Source organism: Glycine max, chromosome 11, assembly GCF_000004515.6.
Source record: "Glycine max cultivar Williams 82 chromosome 11, Glycine_max_v4.0, whole genome shotgun sequence".
NCBI lineage: Eukaryota > Viridiplantae > Streptophyta > Magnoliopsida > Fabales > Fabaceae > Glycine > Glycine max.
The window spans coordinates 8,217,664-8,235,042 of record NC_038247.2 but is presented as its reverse complement, the minus strand read 5'-3'; the positions used below and the strand labels follow the sequence as shown (position 1 = coordinate 8,235,042).

General features: G+C 31.9%; 3 protein-coding genes across 7 annotated transcripts; all 3 read right to left on the bottom strand.

Moving 5' to 3' along the window:
* Window positions 1–193: 193 nt before the first annotated feature.
* Window positions 194–4,393, bottom strand: LOC100780623 (serine/threonine-protein kinase CDG1). 4 transcript variants are annotated; one of them, XM_003538941.5, is made up of 11 exons: window positions 4,230–4,393; window positions 3,686–3,887; window positions 3,522–3,595; window positions 3,201–3,295; window positions 2,951–3,066; window positions 2,330–2,842; window positions 1,976–2,224; window positions 1,727–1,893; window positions 1,423–1,647; window positions 794–943; window positions 194–664 (listed from the first exon to the last, which is right to left on the bottom strand). In XM_003538941.5, the coding sequence occupies exons 2-11, from the start codon at window positions 3,819–3,821 to the stop codon at window positions 416–418; spliced, it is 1,974 nt and encodes a 657-aa protein (XP_003538989.1). In that variant the 5' UTR covers window positions 3,822–3,887; window positions 4,230–4,393; the 3' UTR covers window positions 194–415. The 4 variants fall into 4 exon arrangements, with proteins under 4 accessions (XP_003538989.1, XP_014619452.1, XP_040862623.1 ...); XM_014763966.2 differs by lacking the exon at window positions 4,230–4,393 and adding an exon at window positions 4,010–4,120; XM_041006689.1 differs by lacking the exon at window positions 4,230–4,393 and adding an exon at window positions 3,990–4,007.
* Window positions 4,394–10,481: 6,088 nt separating this feature from the next.
* Window positions 10,482–12,077, bottom strand: LOC100805577 (ubiquitin-conjugating enzyme E2 10). The gene is made up of 4 exons (XM_003537763.5): window positions 11,638–12,077; window positions 11,395–11,522; window positions 10,939–11,043; window positions 10,482–10,841 (listed from the first exon to the last, which is right to left on the bottom strand). The coding sequence occupies exons 1-4, from the start codon at window positions 11,705–11,707 to the stop codon at window positions 10,698–10,700; spliced, it is 447 nt and encodes a 148-aa protein (XP_003537811.1). The 5' UTR covers window positions 11,708–12,077; the 3' UTR covers window positions 10,482–10,697.
* A 1,784-nt stretch (window positions 12,078–13,861) lies between these two features.
* LOC100805035 (rac-like GTP-binding protein RAC1-like) lies at window positions 13,862–16,831 on the bottom strand. Of its 2 annotated transcripts, NM_001255641.2 has the most exons (7): window positions 16,514–16,797; window positions 15,821–15,908; window positions 15,629–15,738; window positions 15,490–15,553; window positions 14,699–14,763; window positions 14,466–14,531; window positions 13,862–14,383 (listed from the first exon to the last, which is right to left on the bottom strand). In NM_001255641.2, the coding sequence occupies exons 1-7, from the start codon at window positions 16,610–16,612 to the stop codon at window positions 14,282–14,284; spliced, it is 594 nt and encodes a 197-aa protein (NP_001242570.2). In that variant the 5' UTR covers window positions 16,613–16,797; the 3' UTR covers window positions 13,862–14,281. The 2 variants fall into 2 exon arrangements, with proteins under 2 accessions (NP_001242570.2, XP_040862359.1); XM_041006425.1 differs by having other exon boundaries at window positions 13,866–14,383; window positions 15,490–15,738; window positions 16,514–16,831.
* Between the last annotated feature and the right edge of the window lie 548 nt (window positions 16,832–17,379).

Sequence of the window (17,379 nt, the reverse complement as noted above, 5' to 3'; positions counted from 1 at the left end):
TAAATGTGCATGTTCATTTGGAACTCTCCCCATCTTCTTTTGTAGACGTATAAACCAAAAAAATAAAAAATCATAATCTCAACATTATTGGTTGAAATTTCAAGCATTAGTTATGGTATATAGTAATTTTTAAGGAATATGGTCGGCTTCAGTCAAAGCATATTTAATGAGTAAGCGAAATAAAAGCTGCATATTTCATCCATTAATTGCCTATATGATTTATGCATAAAGCCAAAAATTAGTACATTGTTCCCTGATAAATTCAAAAGAAAAGTGCCATTCTAAATCTACAAGCCACCTCATCAAGGGGCGCAACTCCTTTGTTTTTGCGTTTGTTGTTGTTTTTTTTAACATAACTCTACACGCACAAAACTAATGACAAATGGGTGTTAGGAACTTAGAAATTGAACAAAAACTAATTAAAACTTGATGACCTGCTCCATTGTTCTTTCAAGTGTTCACTATAGCTGTGGTCTGTACTACTATGTGATGTACTGTCATCGTCAACACCAAGTAATGCAAGACTTAGGTGCAACTCTGCACTTGAATTTGGGTACACTTCGTCATCAATGTTTTCTTGATTTTCTGAATCCTCCTGATCACCATCCCCTTGAGAGTTTAAGAAACATTCAACTCTCTCATCTCCTTTTAGGATCTTCAATATCTGTACATGCATAATGGAAATGATCAACTTTAGGAGCTTAAAGTTTTTAAAATATAATAATAATAATAATTGGGAATGTGGTGACTTTCATTGAGAATATGGCAGCTTCAATGTGTCATTTGGTATTACCTGGTTCAGTTTAGGACGAAGTCTAGCCGCCCGTGTGATGCATAAAGATGCTGCTAGAACCATTCTTTGCAATTGGGCCTCAACAAATTTCCCTTCTAAATTTGGGTCCAATAAGCCCTTAACATTCCCACTCTCCATTATTGGTTTCGCCTGAAAATGAAACATTGTTAGATTTATAAATTATATTGTATCAAAAAAGGATTTATACTTTGAGTAAACCTATTCTCACAATGTTTTACATATACCTTTTAATAATTCATTTTTTCTGTCTGTCAAATATTTTATCTTATAATACACTAAGCACATGTGAATCAATTAGCATTGAATTGTTTCAGTTTAATCTGAAGTTTCGAAATCAAATTCTAAATATATAATTGCGTTGAATACTAAAGGGAGAACTTTGTTACCTATAGTTATTCACCTTAACAAAATTACCTCCAATAAATAATACTTATATTCTAGAACAAAAATTCCTTTTATCTTATTCTATACTTCTCTTTCCATCTCTCTCCTAATTATATATGGTACTAGTATGTCATAAGTATTGGAAGAATAACATTCTTATTCTTGTATTTTTATATCATTAACAGAAGTCAAAATTCATTCTTGTAAATGGGGTTTGGTCTTACCCACACGACCAAGCTCTCCTGTCCTTTGAAAGCTGCTGAGCTGATTGGTTCCCTTCCTGATATTAGCTCAAGTAGAACTACACCGAAGGCATAGACATCTATCTTGTCACTGACCTTTCCATACATGAAGTATTCAGGAGCAAGATAACCAAATGTTCCTACTACATCTTGGGTCAAAAAGGATGAAGTTGTTGGACCCCATACTGCTAGTCCGAAATCAGACAACTGCAACAAAACAACATAATGAATTTCACACATAAATGTTCTTTTCAATACTAATAATAGTCTCAATGCTTTTGATTACCTGAGGTTCAAACCCTTGGGAGAGAAGAATGTTAGAAGACTTGACATCTTTATGTATAACAACAGGCTTCAAAGCTTCCCTGTGTAGGTAATCGAGGGCTTCAGCGATCCTAAGAGCCACATTAAATCTCACTTCCCATGACAAGATGGATTCATCCTTGTTCTTTCCTATATCCATTTCCAAATTCTCATTAGCATCATTCATTCCCATCAAAATTGAAATGAGATGGTTGAAAAACTGAAACTTTACCATGCAGATTTTCCTCTAAGCTGCCTTTGGGGAAATAATCGTAAACAGATATTAAAGAATTGTTCTCTATGCAAATTCCAAGTAGAGGGGCAATGCTTTTGTGCTCCACTGAGGATATTATTTCCACCTCAAGGGCAAAATCTTTCCAGGCTTCTTTTGATGACTGCATTACTTTAACTGCGATTGCCTTTCCATCAGGGAGGACTCCTTTGTACACACGATTGCTCCCTCCTTTCCCAACCAAGTTTTCTGCAATGGAATAAAGAAAGATTATAAAATTATTGTATTTATTTACAAACTATGGAACTATATATATATAAAAAAAAAGCATTTAACAGTCAGTGGTTCACCAACCTGAAGAGAATTGGCTAGTGCAAGACTTGAGAACCTCAAGGCTGAATCGCTTGCAATCGAGAGAATTTAAATTTAATATCTCCTCTAGGCCATTTGGTATTATATCAACAGATGCAGGAGAAGAATTTGTAGAGCTCTCATATTCAATATCGCTGATGCTCCTCCTTTCAAATGGATTTTCCTCAGTGGAAGAAGAGCTAGAACTTTTATTATGTGGTGAACGATCTGGTAAGGTCATTACCCATTGTACTACTGACATGTCCCTTGTATGAAGAAGGGTTTGTGACATTCCTGAATTGGCTCTGCGGAGTAGAGGCCACCCAAGCTTCTGCTCAACTGATATTGACCTTGTTGACTTGCTCTTCTCTTCATCCTTCAATTCTAAGGAATTTTTTATGGGTGTTGATTCCTCAATCTCCATGATGGAGTCACAAATTGCAGACTGGATTATTCTGTCACTCAAGTTTTCTTCGATGATTGTTAAACTAGGTCTTGGATCCAGTATAAGACCACCTGCCACAAAAGGAAACAAGACTTATTCTATTTCACTTTTGTTACTGACTCACTCACTTATGATATAATTTTTCTACAAGATTGTGAAATAAGGACACAGATATGAACCTGGTAGTTGTTTATTGGTGCAACTTCTGAAGAGAATTCTTGAGTCTTGAATGGCTAGAACATTGGTGGTCGGTGGTAGCCGTTTAGCACAATATTTAGCTGTGGCAGCTCGTCCCCTGCAATTGAAATCAATCTGTTTTATTTAGTCTTTTAAACCAATCAGAGAATGCAAATTAAGTAAATGTATATATACATCAAATAAACTAAACCCACAACAAATATGGTGAAGTGAAATACAAGTTCCACATACCCTACCACTAGAGCCAGAGCAGCATGTTTTTTTGCTTCTCTGACAAGAATGTTTTTAATGGAGCTTCCTGTGAAGATTTGACCAGTGAGACCTACCTGAAATCCAATTCGACCCGTCAATAAAATCTGCGACTTATACCAACCCCGTGAATGAAAGTAAAATATCTCAAGTATCGTTTTCTAATCAGAATTGGAGTTTTAACTTGGTAATCCTCTAATGCAAACCTTTATTACGCCTTATTGAGGTGAAACTCAAATTCTAATCGAAGAACAACACAAACAATACCTCCAGAACTGTAAAAAGAAAAAAAAAAATGTGTACCTTCTTCACACCACATAGGCCATCATAAACTTCTAAATAGCCATCTATCAGAGTCTTGTTTTTGGAAACATAATCTGCATTAGATTAACTTTTTCAACATGTTTAAAGGAAAAATACATACGCTAATAATAATATGTGTAGAAGCTCAGAAGTTCCTTAATTACCTGAATTTTTAACCACATGAACTGCTATAACACAATCACCAGGCTCAGCAACTTTGACAAGAGCCCAGTTGAGGAGCTGTCTGCTATAGCCATCAATTCTAATCCCCACCAAAACAATTCTCTTTTCAACTGTCATTGCGTTTTGCCTTTTATTTTTATATCAATCACCTCACCTTGTTGAGTGAACCATCTCGATCATACTCTGCAAAACAAAGCTACTAATATTACTATCATGGTTGGAATTGAAACTTGAACCTAATGCTCCAACACTTGGCACACCAGCATATACTATAGTTGAATATACTTATTAAATGGCAGCAGCACCTATTGACAGAGACGGCGTCACATTAAAATATATATATATATATATATATATATGGTGGCGAGAGATGAGGAGGAGGAAAAAAACATTAAAAATCACATGACCTATTGGATGAAACAATAGGTGAAGAAAACCCGTGGAGACCTTGAATTAATATAGTATATCATCGTAAAAAACGATTATGGTATTAAAAATATGTTGAATAAAACAAGAAGTATGTACCTAAAAGCAGCCATGGTTTGAGAACAGCATGTGTTTTTGTTTGTTTTAACTGAATTAAATTACCGCCAAATAGCATCAGCAAGCGTACCTACTTCAACTAAATTAAATTCTAAAGAAGACTACGTACTCAAATTGCTTTTTTTTTTTTACGTATTGTGGTAGAATGGAATAAAAGAACACACAGAGAATTCTGGTGTGGAATAAAAGTGTGTTCTTGAACGAAACGGGGTGTTAAAATTGGAAAGGAAAAAAGGAAGTAAAAGATGCATTCATTGCTGGTGGTGTTGATAAGGAAAAGAATTGGTGCGAAAAGTACGGACAGAGGGTTTTGTGTTTAACGTTATTTACTATGCACCTGAAAATATTTAGTCCTAAGCTGGCGTTTTCGCGGGAAACCCTTGACCTGCGGTCCTGTAACCTGTTACATGGTCTGATGAAACACTATTCCACGATTATTGCGCCTAGGACGACCACATCGCTTCCAATAAAATTCCAAACTTCGAGTGACGACACTCGTATTTTGTTTTTAATGTAATTATTTTAAAATCATATGATGCATCGTGATTAAATCATTATATAAGGGTGTTTGGTTTGTATTTTTATTTTCTGTTTTCATTTTTTAAAAATTATTTTCATTTTTAAAATATTAATATTCTGAAAATATGTTTGATTTAATTTCTTATTTTTTGCTTTCAATAAATAAAAATATTATATTTTTAAATTTGTTTAAAATTATATTTCTTGTCACCCTATTTTTATTTTATACAAAATGAAGTTCATGAATTTAACTTAAAACACTGAAAATGAGATTTTATTATTTTCAATTTTTGACTCGTTTGAGAAAATATTTTCACTAAAAATGTTTTCAAAAATCCAATCAAACTCATTTTCATTATCATTTTCTATTTCAAGTAAAAATGAAAACAAAAAATAATCAAATCAAACACTCCCTAAAAAATTTTATATTATCAGGATACAATTTTTTTCTCTTTTAGTTAGTATATAACCAATAGTGATCTTATCTTCTTTTTTTTAAAACAATTTTTACCTTAATATTATATTTATCAAATTTTAATTATTTAAAAATCAATTTTTATCTTTACCTTTCTCTAAATGATAAAATTAATAATAATCTTATCTTTTTTTTGAATTTTTTTATCTAAATATTATATTTTATCAATTTTAGATTATGATACAATCATATTAACATAATTGACATAGTTGAAATAACTTTGTTCCTTAATTATATGATTATAATCTCTTAGTTCTATCTTAGGGGTTAAGTCATTGGGACTTTGAGTTAAGAGATACTCTAATTCAAAAAAAAAAAAAATCTTGAGTTTTGCTAAACTTTAAATGTGAGTCTCTCTTATAATCGTTAATTTAATTAAATTAAAAAAATTAAAACAGGATGAAAAATGAATTTGTGTCTGACTATTTATTAGCTAGGAAGAGTAGTTAACCTGTTTTAGCGCATGTTTTATTTTTCTTCAAATTTGTTTCACAACATTCCAACTTATTTTCTAATGAATTCGTGGCGAATTAGGAAGAGTTAACCTGATTATCATTTTCTAACACTGCATACTTGCTAGTTATAAAATTTAACACATGTTTTTGCCAACACTTCTTAAGGATAGTTCATAATTGTGTAATAATTAATATCCTCTAAAAGGGATAAACACAAGCAAATGATATTACGTACCCATAATATTGTGATTCTAGATTATACTAATATCCATTTTGTCTGCTTCGCTTTCTTCAGAATCTTCAGAGAACGGCTGGTTAACCGCTTCCCGCCTAAATAAAAATAAATATCTATAAGATTATAATCATATTTTTTTTCTACTTAAATACTCTTTGTCTCAATATTTTTAAAGAACTTGGACAACTAATTATATTCGTCTCAATGTAAAAATTTAATTTTATAAAATTGTGTATGTTAAACATATGTGTTAAAAACGAGAATAACCCGCCTACACATGGGTATTTAACTAGTTGTTTTTAAAAGAAAAATTACTCGTTTAATTTTTATAGTTACATAAATTTTATTTTTTAATTTTTAAACTTAAAAATAATTTCTTTTAATCTATATACAAATACTTTCATAAATATCTTTTTGTTCCTACTGTTACATAAAATTTACTTTTTGATCTTTATCATTTTGTAACGATGAGAATAAAAATGAAGAGATAAGATAAATTAAATAGTTAAGGAAAAAGAAAAAGAATCAAAGAAAAATATTATAGGTTTAATTCTTTCTACTGACAAAATTAATATTTGTTAATAAAAATGATGAGGATAAAAAGGAATCTAAAAATGTTTGTAAATAACTAAAAAAAATAGTTTTGAAGTGTAGGGATTAAAAGAAAAAATTTGTATAACTATAAAGGTCAACTGATTTTTTTCTTATTTAAAAGAGAGAAAAAAAAACTAAATTGATTAGACACAAGTAATTAATGTATTAAAATTAAAATCAAATTGTACTAATACTATTTAAGTTCATTTTTTGATAGAAATAATTTTTTATTAAACTTTATTTATTTTCGACTAAACTCTAAATCAGTCAATACTCTTTTCTCTGGTAAACAAGTGGGTTAAAAAAAATTATAGTAATACTTATTTTTACAACAATGCTAAATATCTTTTTTTTTCTGTTTAATAAATGTCGCTATCCCTCTCAAACATATTCGCAACCCCTGTGCTAACATTATTATGATTTAATTATCATTGGTTGTATATGAGGTAAATTATTATTTTTTTCAAAAATAGTTGATGAATATTATTTAAAGGTTGAAAAAAATCATTTGAAGGAAAGATGTTAAATAAAAAATATTTGCTAAAATTAATTATAGTACTAACTGATAAATGTGATTTTTAAGTCAGTTTCTTTTTATTTTGTAGTCAAAAAATATATTTTAAGTAATTGTATTTTTAAGTTTTAGTTAATTTTTAACCCTTATTATCTTATTTTAATAAAAAAATGTTTTATTAAAAATTGAAAAGAAAGTGTAATTATTAAAATAAATAGTGTCATTGTAAAATCGTTAATTAAAACATTACCTTCCGTAACAAAATTGTAAAATTCACACAAGATGAATCGATCTGTTTTGTCATTGTCATGGTCATGATCGCATATGTATTATTTATCCCAAACTATATATATAGCTTGAACAATTTTAGACGTTAGAATTCTCGGAGTGCACGTCTTTGATTGAAAATTTGTATACTGTTTCTCTTTTCACAGAACTAAAATGCTCAGCAGTTCAACAACAGGAATGTAACAGTGGAAGAGATCGATCCCGTATGATAAATGAAAATGTAATGTAATTAGTTTGAACATATATTACGCAGTTTAATTTATAATTTATTTGTTGCTTATCTAGTTGAAATTGATATTGACAATGAAATCAAAGTTGAACGAGTTAAAATTCTGGATTCTATAATAAGCCCCACAAATTCAAAGTCTAATGCATAACCTTTCAACCTCTATACATGCCAATGCCACGTTTTCTTTGTCAGGCCTTGTTGTTCTTGGGTGAGAAATGGGACTTATAAATCTTCAGCCTTATCTAATATATATATTAGGTACAACAGAAATCGATCGGTTATGGTTTGGTTTGTTGTATTTGGAGTTTCATCTTTTTCCTTCTTTTTTTTTTTTCTGCCGATTTGTATGTGATAATTAAGTTGCCATAACAACAGAAAAGAAAAGCATCGTAAATCAATTAAATATAACAGTTAAATACGAAGATATGTCAATAAGAGGAAAAGGAAAAACATTTTAATACAGAGGGAAGGATAATTTTTTGGTAGAATTGGCAGTGGACCATAGTAAAAGTAATCGGTCTAAACTGTCTGCGAATGTTTTACAACGGTTTAAGTTTGTTGATTTGAACGGAAAAACTATTTTCTGAAGTCGTAGGATGACTTTCTTTTGGCAAACATATAATAAAAAAAAAACACTTCAAAATCATCTATAGTTATCAAAGGATTAAATACTCTATATATTTTTTAAAAGATGCTTGACCAACCAAAGCGACTAGTGGACGAAACAAAATTCGAAAGATGAGCAAGGCCCTCCATCCCTCGTTTTAAAAATCAAAATCAAATCCTTATTCTTTCCTTTTCTACTTAATGTACCTTCTCTCGGTCATTAGAATATTTTATGCAGTACACTAATTTAATACCTAACGATTTATAAATTAAAGATATTTTCTATTTAAGGGGTGTAATTGAATAAGTTTTGAAAGAAAAATATTTTTAATGAATGATTGTGACTTAAGGTAACCGAACAATTGAGATTGTTTTTTCTCTGTTAACAATTTAATCTCAACTTAATAAAATAGACTATTTTCAATGGAGGTAAAGTTTGATGATCAAGTTGTATAAAATTAAATTCTTGAGTCTCTTTTCGTAAAATGTTTGAAATTTAGGAATCAATTTAGAAAAATAAAAGTCCAAAATGTCTATTTATAAAATGAGTAAAGTTTCATGATTAATTAATTGTGATGAAACTAAAGTTTAAGAGTCTACTTGCAGAAAATAAAATAAAACACTAAAATTTAGGGAGGTTGAAAAGAAACAACAAGATGAAATATAAAATTAAAGCAGTTCAAGTCTCACAATCGTAGGAGTTCCTGCATGGTTTTGCTACTATCACAGATGAGAAAGGTGCTGTGGCCTATTCAACTACATCTTTGGAACCAAGCAAGAGAATTATTTGCTCGAAGAATATTGATGGTGTAAGCCCTATTCTTTTATTAAATAACGCCAACCATAAGCATGCCATCAAATGCGATCATTAAGACACGTACTTCATTGTAGCTTTGCGTGCTTGACATGGCATCACTAATGTCTAATTTTGAATTTTATTTGTGTGGTAATAATGTTTGCTCGTAAAGTTGCGCACATTGCATGTTGCAATTACTAAAATGGGACCTGAAGTATAAAATATAAAATATCTATCAGAATATTAATCTCATTCTGCTATAATTGCTACCTTTATTCTTTTTATATAATGAAGAAGAATGTGCTCGATCTCAATCTGTGACATTAGGAACCTACGTGCCTAAACAATTTAATAGTTTTTGTAAAGCAGAATGACTATATGATTCTTGACTATTTGCTAAAATTGGTAGCGACAGAAAAATATACTTTCTCCGTTGTTATTTATAAAACCCACATTTAAAATAGTATTTATTTTTTTTAAAAGATTTAAGTTATAATATGTATTATATTAATTAAAAAATATATATATTATCAAACCATTAGAAAAAAAAAGTATTAATGACTAGGAAAGTTTTAAAAAAAGTTATATATTTAAGATAAATTTATTATTATCAACTAAATTAATTATTTTTTCTAATTTTAACAAATTAGATAACTGAATCTTACATATAAAAACGGAAGAAATATCTTGTTTCAAGTCATGTGCATATTTTAAAAATAAATTTAATGATCATGAAATAATAGTTTTACATTATTAATTAATCATAAATCACTCATAGTATTATAGTATAATTTTTATGATAGTTAATGTAAAAGCCAATTACCATACATAATATGACTTGATCGAATTACAGTATAAAATCATGTAGCCTATTTCCTCAAAACGAGTAATTAATGCAAGACTGTTACGGGCCAAACTGTCAACGAGAACTATATTGGGTAATGTTAAGATGTTTACTAGCACTGGCAGTTTAGTTATGGCAGAATAATTTACTTGTAATTTGTAAAGCATGCACGACTCTTACATTGGTCATTATGCTCATTTGTGATCAACAAGCGGATGACAGGTTTCAAACACCAAGCTTGAAATACCAAACACAAATTCGTTACTTCTGTCCAACATAAAAGTGTACTATTGAAGATATATATAATTCAGAACGTGTTTCTTTTTTCCCCTTCTGTTTTGACCCTAAATTATATGATTCAATTTAGTTAACCATAATTTCAATCAAAAAACAAAATGCAAATTAAGGGCTTAGAGTCTTGTCGGAACAAGCTTGAGTGGTAGTATAGTTTTAGATCACCAATAACATGATACTGTACGTGCTGATTGGGTATTTATTCATTGAAGCTTGAATTAAGTATAGGAGTTAATAACCAGATCCAAATCTTACCATGGCAAACAAATGTGTTTTGTGAAAAACAATTGCAAGGTCGTTAAAAACCCTTGTTTCTTGACCTAAGGTAGTGGACAAATAATTTAGTCTTCTTGGTTAATTACTTTTTTAATGGGAATATAAGAAAAGCTCCAAATGATAGTAGCATTTTATTCATATAGAGCAAGCTCGAATCACAAAGGTAAAGCCTTTGAGAACAATTCTCATATGTATGCAACTGGTTCAATAATATGCCCAAACTTCATGGTCATATTTATATATAATACCATAAAAGGGGAGGTTTTTGAAGAGCAAAAAGACAATTCCAAAACGTGTATTGGAGGAGGCAAGAGGGAAGAGAGTTTTAGCCCATGGCATACTTCTGGGTCCAGCTTCTAGCAGTAGACTCATACTTGAATTTGTCGGTCTTGCACAAATGAGCAATTTCAGGCACTAAAGGGTCATCAGGATTTGGATCCGTTAGCAGAGAACATATAGAGAGCAGCACCTGCATCGTGATTTTTGACAACCAGTCAGCACTTATAACAAACAGAAACAAACTAATTATAATGACATCAATGAGGAAAGGTCCAAAACATGATGACCTTGGATATGGTGAGAGCAGGACTCCATTGTTCTTTGAGTATGTCCAGGCAAATATTGCCATTGCTGTTAATGTTGGGATGGAACACCTTGGTCCTGAATGCTACCTGTATATTAGTTTTTAATACTAGCCATCAATTAGATCCAGCGCTTTATTTATACTATGAATATTAAATAGCAGTTTCTAAAATTCAAAACTAAAGACAAACATGATTTTGTTAGGTGATGATGTTGCTGCTGCTTTATGCATGTCTATGTATGTATGCGTGTAAGTAAGTATATAGCTGCTGATGTATGTGTGTGTGTGTGTGTTTATTGCTCTAAAAAACAGATTTTCAACCTTCAAATATGCCAAAGAAAGAAACTCTTTTGCTTATCTATAGTCATTTGTAAATGAAAGTTTAGCTGAAATAAAGAAAATGGGTGTCAGAATGCGGTTAACAGTTTTTGATGTATACCTTGGGAGGTTTGAAGGGATAATCGGGAGGGAAATGGATGGTCACAAGGAAAACACCACCAGCATAGGGACTGTCATTTGGACCAATGATGGTTGCTTGCCAATGGAACATGTCCTCGCCCACAGGGCCTGAAATCCACCATAACAAGCATGTCACACACAAACTCACACTTCACCGCAGCATGGTTATAGCTTATGTCAGATAACCCAATTAAACTAACAAACTTTCATTCAACCTCTTTACCTGCACTGCATGAAGTTGGTGGATCTCTCTGTAAGTCCTTGAGCTCCTTCAGTATTCTCTTGGATGCCATTCGCGATATTTTACAATCGTAGAAGAGGAAATCAGGAGGATTGGAAAGCCAAAGCCAAAATGATTAGAACACTACAAGAAACAAAGCAGGTTGCAGGATATATAATAGAGGGTTGGAGAAGGGAGATTGAATAGAATCAAGAGTTCCATTCACCAACGGAAGTGGGCACAGTATCTATTCCTCATGTAGAAGATAAGATTCTAAGGATCAATCAACTTTTAGATATGGGAGCAATGAGTGAAAGTTGTTGGCCATATTACATAGTATTTAGCTGCTTTCAATTGAGAAGTATAATTAACCAGGGCCTGCCTTCTATCATTTTGCAACTGCCTGTTGTCCATCTAATCATAGATGGAAAAACGGTCCACACCACAAAGATTCTTCATTGGGATATTATATCAAAGTTAAACGTTGAATCTAACAAAGAATTAATTATAGTTTAGTTTACCATTTGCAAATTAAAATAAGCCGAACACTTCTTTGACTTTAAGCCTCTACCTTTCTTCCTTTTTAGCTTCATGTATTGATAACTGGTATGCATTGTTATAATTATCTATTTTTCTCTTTTTTAACACTTCTTTTGAATTAAAAAATTAAGAATTTAACTTCTTCTGAGTTTTTATCTGGTGGATGCTAAACTTAATTAGTTAATATACAATATTTTGGTTATACTTTTTATAAAGGGTAACACAGTAAGAGGCCTGAAAAATTATTAAAGAATTGGAGCAATGTGACAACACAAGAAGCCAACTTGGAAGTAGCTATCAAGTGCAAGCGCGCTAAGTGCATTTGACGACCTAATACGTGGTCACTTAGGCCAGTTGGACTTTGTATGTGCGCTCAATGCGCACATGTAGACTTAGCACACAATCAATGTTAAAAAATAGGACTATGCAGCGTTTTGCAGATAAAAAGAGGGAAAGCATTGTGCAAAAGGGATATACAAACAAAAACAAGACTAAGGCACAAAAGAGGGAGAAAACTCACTCACTTGAGGATCCTTTCCTCCATTTTCTTCTATTCTCTTACATTATTCTTGTTTACTTTGTGTATTTGTAAGTTTCTCATGTCAATAAGAGACTAAACAATGCATTGTTGGGAGCTCAACAATCAAACACTCTTGATGTAATGATTCTCACTATTCATTTAATGTTACTTCAATATTATTGCTTCTTTTATGAGTTTATTGTCTTGTTTATGGTTTGATTACTCATGCACATGTATGTTATAGGGTTTACTTATTGGAAAATGTTTGCACCCTAAGAACTTGAAAAAAGCATCTAGATAATTCATGTATAGGGATAGAATGGTATTATTTAGCCTTAATTATGCATCATTATTCCTAAAGCAAATTGATGTAGCTCTTAAGGAATTAGGAGTGAAATTAAGTAATTTAGGTTCTTTCACATGAGGGATCATGGGTAGGGTAGGTTAGCAGACGAAGATAATACTTGGAATAATGTTAAATGGTGAAAAATCTCAAATATTGCATCAAGAGTAGTTTTGGTAGACTGAACGCTCACACGCCACATAATTCTATATCAACCGACAATTCACCCCCCCCCCCCCTTCCCAAGTGTTTGTGTTCTATTTCTTTAATGTACTCTACTTAATTATTATCTATGTTTAATTTTATATTTCCACATCAGTGTTAGACAAATATCGAATTTAAGTCATTATTTACTTAAAATTAGAAATATATAAACTTCAAGTACAGCCAAAGTTCCTGTAGACTCAACACTCAAACTTACCGTTTTAATTACTACTTAGACAAATTTATACACTTCTCAAGAAGTTAACAGGTACCACTTTCCCTCGAAATGCATCAATGCCAAAACAAGATACTTAGTTATTGGACGACCCACGTTTAAAAAGAAATTAGATCTACGCTTTGCTTGCCGACTCGTAAAATCCACACGTTGAGTATCTGATAAAGTTGTGACTAGTGAAAGATGAATTTGGTCTTGTTTTGTGAATCCTTCAAAATAATGTATATTCCTCAGCAAGCTCAAAGTTGTTGACAGCTCCATATTATTCTTTTCGTTGCTTAACAGTTTAGATTCCAATTTAAAATTCGTTTTTACTAGCCTCGGGTTGCAATTGTCATAAGATTTTAAGTTCACTAAGTCAACCTGACTCGAATAAACAAATGGAAGAATGAAACCTTAATCAAGCCAACTATATATCCAAGCTGTTAAAAGCAGCTAACATAATTAATTACATATACTTAGTTCACATCCAAAGCCACATATGCAAGCACTTCCTAGATTAGATTACAACATGAATACAACCCGCGTCCACTGCTGGAAATGGTCATTTAATAATCAATACAACAGGTAAACAGCCAACAGTAACGCAAGTGTTGTGTGCACACCAAACATATTGAAATTACGACTGTACAGATCCTACAGCCAGAGACAATTAGACAGATAGCTCGATGCTTATGAGCGAACCTTGATGCGGTCAGTTGGACATGATGATTCCTTCATCTAGGTTGGAAATAGTATAAGATATAGAATGATGAAGACTACAGTCATGTCATCCTCCACAAACTACTATATTAAGAACTGAAGATCACAAAATGGAACAGGCCTTTTGTCCCTTTCTCTTCTTTTTCTTCTGCTTTGGGGGCTGGAGAACTACCTTGATGGCTGCATCAAAAACAGCCTTCACATTCTGTATGCAAGGTTAACATCAATAAGGTCATGACTTCCTTTAACCTTCAGAACTTTTAAAGATTCAAAGAACATGTATGTACCTGTTGTGTTTTTGAACTACATTCAATGTAAATTGGAGCACCGATAAGCTTTCTCAGTTCCTCACCCTTCACAAAATACATTAAATTAGATCACTAACCTATCAAAAGTAACATCATGCATGCCCATAGTGTGACCAACAAACAAAGGCTAAAAGTCAAAACAGTGAAATAAAAAAACGACACAAAAGCAATTAATTGTATATTCAAAGGAAGTAGTTGCAAATAGCAAGCACCTGTGCTGTGGTGATAGGCACTGCACCAGGATGGTCTTGAAAGAACTGCTTATCATCCCGAAGATCTACAAGACAAAGATTTAGTTGTCATGAAATGCCCAAGCAAACTAATCATGGCAGCTTTATCATGGTCAATGGAACCATCAAAAGCATACAATTAAACTAACCCTGTACATAGGAGAAAACACATTCCAGACGAAACTATGTGAAAAGTGAAACTATTAATGGAAAAATTTTCAAAACAAATGAACTTTTGCTATAGATAAACAGAAATTCTGATGAATAGTGAAGCCAAGGACTTACGTACTATGTCCTCGCATTCCTCATTCATCTCAACACTCCCTAATACACTTCAAAAGTCTAGACTTCTCAAGCTTTATCAGTAATCACTCTTCCAGCATTCAGAACAACCACTACACTTGCCATTTGGTTTTAAAAAAGGAGGTAAACATTGAATGAAGATGAAAAATTACTAAGGCTCTTCTGACATACTTTGTTATATCTGAACCAATTATTGGTTAAAGTTATGCCTGAGGAAAGTTTGGAATATAGGAAGGAACGTCATTCTTATAAAATCTATACTGAATAACAACCCATCAAGTAACTGCAATTGCTTCAGATTTTAGAATTTAGGCCAAGACATGTAATTAGAGGTTAGGTTTCTGAAGCAAGCAACTTCCCCCACTTTAAAACACTGAGAGATACACAACATAAGTATAAGAATGTTCTCTATTATGCTGAATTACACATTATTAGTGTAAACAAAGTTAGAGAAGGAACAAGAATCTGACCAAGTTTTGTTCCAACAAGAATAATTGGAACACCAGGAGCATAATGCCTCAACTCAGGAATCCACTGAAAATGACGGGAAAAAATTAGTCCAGAGTAGAGAGGGACAAAACAAAAGAAAAAGAAAAATGCCAAGCTTACTTTCTTGGCAACATTTTCATAGCTGGCCCTGCTTATGAGAGAGAAAGCAAGCAGGAATACATCTGCTCCACGATAGCTTAAGGGTCTCAATCTATTGTAATCTTCTTGGCCTGTGCCATAAGTTGAAAACAATGACAAAACACTCACAAAACACAAGAAGGATGAAAGATAACCAGGAAAAACTATACTTACCAGCAGTATCCCACAACCCAAGATTCACAGTGCTTCCATCCACAACGACATTTGCACTGAAATTGTCAAAGACAGTTGGCACGTAGTCCTGTAGCCAATGAATCACAAGATGTCACAAAAATTACTACATCTAAAAGTCAATCCCCACCCCTCAGTCAATTGCAAGTCAAACAGCACAAAGGGAATTGTTTTGAAGATTATTGTATCGATCCAAAAAACAGGAAGGATCTAAATCATAAAAGTCCTAAGAAAGCAATTTTAGCAAAAACGCATCTTCGTGGAATTATCATCGCACCTCCATTGGAATCATATCAAGCACAGCAACTAAAAATTGAAATCAACATCCAAGATTCAACCAAAATATTTTTTTTTCCCTCTTTTCACCCAAAACATTACAAACAGGCCCAATTCCACGGTCGTCTCTAATAAGGGTATATGAAATTGATGGGGAAAAAATCCGAAAATTTAGCTATTTAGAAGAAACCTTAGCATCAGCAACACGGTTAGGACTACAGAACCAAGAAAACCCAAAGAACAAAATCAAAAAGAAAAGAATTATGAAAATCACAAGTAAACCCAATTCTGACAAAAGTTGATAACAAGCCATATTTTGTCATTATTATCTGAAAACCCAGTAAGGTAGAAGCAGAAGAGCACAGAAAAATGTGAAGGTTTGTTAGTGGTAGCACTGACCGTAGGAAAAGTGTTGCTGGTGTAGGAGATGAGCATGCAAGTCTTGCCAACGGCACCGTCACCCACAGTGACACACTTGATGAACCTGGACGCACTCATTGCTATAGTATGTTTATTTTCTTAGAGGATAAACCCTGACTAATGATGATTCATGAGGCAATTGTGCAGTGCATGTTATGTTGAAGAAGAAAGAAAACAAGAGAGCTAGTGTGTGTGTTAGAGAAAGGGGAAAAAAGAAATTGAATTTGGTGTACAGGGGGCTGGGCCTGCATGTCGTATTTGCCAGCTATGCTTATGCCACTCCCAAATTTTAATATGCCCCCACCAACTCCCCTCACCTTCACCATGCCTTTATCGATAGTAAAAAGGAACACAAAGGAAATTAGTAAAAAAAATTAACTTAGTAATTGATATGAAAAAAAAAAAAAAAAAACTATTTTTTTTATTTAATTATTTAAAATATATATAATTAGAAACACAAATTAACTTGTGTTGATTCAAGTTGTTCTAGTTTACACCATCCATTCAAATATATAATTTTAATTACCTAATTTATTATGATTAAAAAAATATTTAATTTAATTGATAGTATTAAACTTATCTTAAATTTATAATTTCTTGACATTAATATTTTTTTCTTTTTTAATGATTTATCGATATATATTTTTTTCTTTTGACGAGAGATATTTCTAATCTAAAATAATTAATATAAGAAATGTTATAAATTAAATCTTATAAAAAAGAATAAACATGATTTTAAATTCGGGTGCTATAATTAAGAACAGAAGTATTTAATAATCTTTATTTTTTTTTTGCTTTATCAATAATCTTAAATTCAAGTTTTATATATACAACTGTTTATGATT